At 40.7% G+C, this 5,000-nt stretch overlaps 2 protein-coding genes across 2 annotated transcripts in view; both read right to left on the bottom strand.

Annotated features, from left to right (window-relative positions):
- Positions 1 to 763, bottom strand: part of LOC137979897 (uncharacterized) — a 2,021-nt gene extending 1,258 nt beyond the window's left edge. Inside the window, exons 1-2 of the mRNA XM_068827212.1 lie at positions 637 to 763; positions 1 to 56 (exon numbers count right to left, since the gene is read on the bottom strand). The exon at positions 1 to 56 is cut by the window's left edge and continues 1,258 nt beyond it. Coding sequence (XP_068683313.1) covers positions 1 to 56; positions 637 to 762 — 182 coding nt within the window. The 5' untranslated portion in view covers position 763. The remainder of the gene's footprint in view (positions 57 to 636) is intronic.
- Positions 1 to 5,000, bottom strand: part of LOC137978541 (WASH complex subunit 1-like) — a 25,933-nt gene that overhangs the window by 15,794 nt on the left and 5,139 nt on the right. The gene's annotated exons all lie outside the window — the stretch shown is intronic.

Consider the following 5,000-nt stretch of genomic DNA (forward strand, 5'->3'; position numbering starts at 1 on the left):
GCCACCGCAAACCAGTTTTGAGTGCATTCGTCAAACAAATGGACGTACGTTCTGGCCTAAAAATGTAATAAAAGACACATTCAGCTTCAAATGGTTAACTGACCCAAACGTATTTAGCCGATGAGATTCTTGAATTTTTATTGGATAAGGAGCTATTTAAAAACCATGCTCCAGTGGTTTTAGTATCGTATCCCTGATTTTGCTCTGTCACTGGAAATGTGACTTTGTCATTAACCGTGGGAGACCTGGGTATGAGTTTACCCGCCATGACAATATTGTTTGGAAACGCACGTGGCTGAACTTTCTGGTTGAAGAGTAATAGCACAGCAGTCTAGTAGCTACCCGTCTACCCAGCGATGCAACGAAAAAAAAGAAGTGGCACAGAATGGTTTCCAAATAACTGTTGAGAGTAGTAACGAAATTGCGAATTCTACGCTGGTGCACGTGACTGGCTTACAAACCTAAAGCCACTTTATAAACTAATGAAAAGCAAAAGCAATACTCGCAAATTTTATGCGCACATTTTCTCGCGCTTTCAGCGAGTTGTATGTTATAATTTCTGATTGATTTATCGCACTGATTGCGTCAGCTTGAATTCAAAAGTTAAAGAAATGGTACCTTTCCTGAGTTTACTACCTCAATATTATCTGAATTGCTCTTTGTAACTGCAACTGTTACGTGCCATGACTTGCCCTTTTTACCAAACCAGTCTCGCTGAGTTTCTCTAAAACTGGTTGGCAAAAATTTCATGGCCCAATCCATAATCAGGAGGACCTGGTATGATGTCAAGTGGTCAATGATATCACTTTTCGCAGCATCTTGATGAGCCGCTCGAAGGATGTGGGCCTTCCATTCGTCCACCTTGGGAATGGTTGATTCAACATCATACTTCAGTTCTTCCTCTTCATCGTTACCGCTGCATAAAAACTACAATGTTACCGATGTCATCATTTTATCATCTTTATCATTTGAGAATCGGCATAATTTGCATGCATTTATAGAAAAATGAGGAAAATGAGTAAACCATTATTTCAACATCATCATAATCATCATCATGGTTGGTTGGAGTAGGAGTCGACCACTGGCCACCCACTAATGTGACCAAGGATTGGGCTTACGCTTGTTAGAGTCTCTCTCTCTCTCTCTCTCTCTCTCTCTCTCTCTCTCTCTCTCTCTCTCTCTCTCCCCTCAGTACACATTACAATCTGCCAAGATTCAGAGGAGGAATTGCCAGCATTGAAAGTACCCATTCCCCATTCTCACTTGGTCTTTATGAACAATTCACAACAACACAGCCACCAGAATAAAGCATACAATGAGATGAACAATACTGATTTTACTGCCCACCTATATTTGACAGAGGGAGAAGATAATGATAGTTGTAGGTCTACGAGAACATTTCTGTAGTTGTCACATCTGTCACAGATTAAGTTATGCTCATGGTCACAATGCCCATGATACTCCTGCTCATCAGTACTCAGGGCATACACACTACAGTGATCACCACAAGGGTCGGATCTGGAAACATGAATTTTGTAGTCAGTCTTCAGATACGTTTTTGCAGACTTCAGGCGGGAACAGATGTCCTTGGCTGTTTCCTCCTCCAAACCTGACCGGGTAATGAAATAGAAAAAAAAAAAAAAAAAAAAAGAAGAGCACACTTTTTAACCGTTTGATTATCCATTTACCAAACATGTCCTGACTCAGTGTGAAATACAAAATTGGTCTTAGTAAAAACAACAAACCTAATGAACAAAGTTTATTTGTTGCTTCATCAACGGCTGTGAAAGCCAAAACTCCATCGGCTTGTATGCTGTCCAGTCCAGCTAGGGATTTCTTCTGGGACGCAGCGCAAATCTATGAACGAGACAGTTGCGAGATAATTATTGAATGAAAACTAAATTAGCTATTCTTCTAGAGGCATTATCCAATTTTGTTCTTCAAAGTTAGTAACCTCCAAGAACAGTTTCTAGTTTAATAGATGTTAACAAGTTGAATTTGACTTTTACCTTGAGGATATTTAACAGGGTGGACCGACCAATAGGTTCACTGAAGCCGGATTCTTCGCAGTACGAGTGGTACAGATGAATCAGTCGGGAGGCTACGACCGTCCTCACTACATTTGGGATCTCTATTGTCTCACCATCTGACAATTTTAAATTCTTGGTCCCATACGCTACATCCTGAAGAAACGATGGACTTGATATGAAGTCTAGAAAATGGTCCACTTTAACTGGATCAAGTCGGCAGCGATGTATAACAGGAGGGTCAATCATATGACCTGGACTGGTATGGAAAGCGTGTTTCCTTGCTTCATCGATCCTCCACTTGGTTAAACCTGGAATAAATGCTAGCAGCTCTGTCTTTGAATAATCGCCTACAAACACTGACAGGATTTGCTGCCTTGTATACCAGTTAATGGCCTCATTGTAAAGGGTAACAAGCCTGGATAGTAGTGTCTTCTCTGATATGTTAACATTCGGGCCAGTAGTTGTATGGCTGCAAGCCTCCATTACTTGCTGCAGAAGCCATCTATTCTGCCCCGGGGCTATGGCATCTAGAACTGACTCAACAGCTTGCACCCCTTTGCGCCTGTAATAGCGGGCAGTGGGTGATGAGATGTTGTCCACGTTAGTACTGAGCTGAGATCGTATAGGACTCACTCTGCCATCACCAGCTTGCCTCAGAAAATTATTGAGTGAGTGAAGTTTCATCTGTATCTGTGGCGTGGGCTGCCATTCTGTTGATGTTTCTCCTGCTGTCAGAGATTCTTGTGAGCCAGATGAGAAAACGTCTGAACCATTATCATCGGATGCGCTAGGCTTGTTGACTTGTAAAGAAGTCTAGAGACAATGAAAATAAACATCGAAGCCTTCTTACTAGGTAAACACGGGATCCAAATATTATTAACATTATTTCCAATTTCTATTACCATCACAAACTACAGAGCCTTGTGCTCGTTACCTGATAGACCGTGGAGAGGATTTACAAGTTTTGACAATTTGGGCATAACTGGCTAAAACACAAAGAAATAGCTGTACACTCCCCAAAATATCGAAAATTAGAGAGCTTTGAATGGATTGGGTAGACGGGCATCAACTCAGTTCATTCCTCGGCTCTCTCCCTTTCCTTTGACCCAGATGTGTTCAAATTTCGCAAACTGAAAGTAGCTTACCAAAAAAATCAGTGACCGTTCGTGCCGCTTAGAAGTTGCAGTTGCCTCTTGGAGCCCGCATTTATCAGGCTATCGCAGAAGGTAAAGAATAAAACTCGAAGACTAAGAGTAGCCCAAAATTTTCTCAAGGTTGGACTGACGAGAGAAACGCGAGCGCGTGTGAATCAAAGGGGCTGAATTGCATTCTGTCCATACAAGGTCATCCTTTTACCAAACAAAGCATTTAACGCGCCATTTAACGTGTCACTTATAACGTATCTGGTAGAGCCATGCGATACATTCCAGATGTATATGTGTTACCAGCAGGTGTGTTACGTGTGGAGGACGCGCACGAGAGTTTGCATAAAAAGACGTGCACACTGGACTAAACGATGTCTAGAAGTGATTATAAATTATCAATGTACGTTCCTCGTTGCCAGACGATTAACATACGGATACATAGAGTTCAGACAAGGAGTATACAAATGCAAACGAAAATTCGAAGGCTCGCGGGTAACTATAAGAGAAACTTTCTCAACTCGTAAATGTTTCAGTATTTTAAATTTTACAGCTGCGCAAAAGATATCCTTGCAAATCTTGTTTAAGTTCAGAAGAGATTTTCCTGCTCAGATTGTGCGAGGACTATGAAAAGGTTTTAAAACAGAGTAGCCTTCCCAACTGTAACACGGTTTACCAACATATCCCTATATGGCAATCTCGGTTATTTTAGTTTTCTGAGCAAAAATAAATATTAACGCGTTACTCGTGTTACTAGTACTGTGTGTGGCGTTTCAGTGATGACTATACAGCTGTTTGGAGAAAGATTGTCGGTAAAAAGGTTAAAAGTACGAGTGACAATCGCGAAAGGCATTGTGAAGAGTATTGAATTCACAGATTCCTTGACCACCTTTCTCGAAAAAACTATACGCCCAGTCTTTTGATCCATCTTCCAAAAATGGGACTGTTCTTCACATTACGAGGTGTGCGAATGATTTATTGCACATGGGAGCAATTGTGGGAAATCAATTAATTTAATTAAGTTTCTCAAAAATTGATCATTAGGCTATGTAATGAGGTGAAAATGAGCTGCCGGGTGTTTTTCGGAAATCCCGCTGGATCACATGCATGCAAGACTGGCAGTTAGGTTCAATGTCATGAAAGAAATCTTGGGAAATGAGGCGCGAGAAAACTAAAGGCAGCGAGGAAGACTCTTCATTGTTTTATCGGTGATAAAAAAACGTTGCATGACGTGCGACATGATAGCTTAACACATCTTGAGGGAACTCCTATGGAAGACTTGTTGAGGTCTAGTCCCATTATTATGTCCTGCACTTCATGTATAAGGATTCCACGAAATACAAAACTATTCAAATAGGACTGTTTAATGTAATTAGACAACTAAAGCGGACGGCAACTGACAAATAATTTTTCAACACCCGTACCGTCGTTTGACACCTACGACAAAGTTTTATTATATCTATAATATTTTATCATATCTCTTTATCTCTAACCGTCTAAGTTGAAGGAGAACGAGAAATGTGAAGTACTTCCATTCCAAATGTTCAGTCAATAAGAGAGTTGAATTTTAGGCGGACGATCTGCTTAAATCGGTGAGGCCCTTTTAGGGGTTTTAGGGATAAGGGATAACTGAGGAATTAATTATAGGGATAAGGGATAGCCGAGATAGTAATAGTAATAATAAAAAATAGCTTTGATTTCTCAATTATTATAATTTTGGTCATTTTTTTGCCGAGTATTCACATCACTGGCGACTGGTAATGAACAGTAACGGGCCATTTATCAGTCGAAATTCAAGCAAGATGTCCAAGATTTGCTCGCAGGCTCT

Source organism: Montipora foliosa, chromosome 12 (assembly GCF_036669935.1).
Source record: "Montipora foliosa isolate CH-2021 chromosome 12, ASM3666993v2, whole genome shotgun sequence".
NCBI lineage: Eukaryota > Metazoa > Cnidaria > Anthozoa > Scleractinia > Acroporidae > Montipora > Montipora foliosa.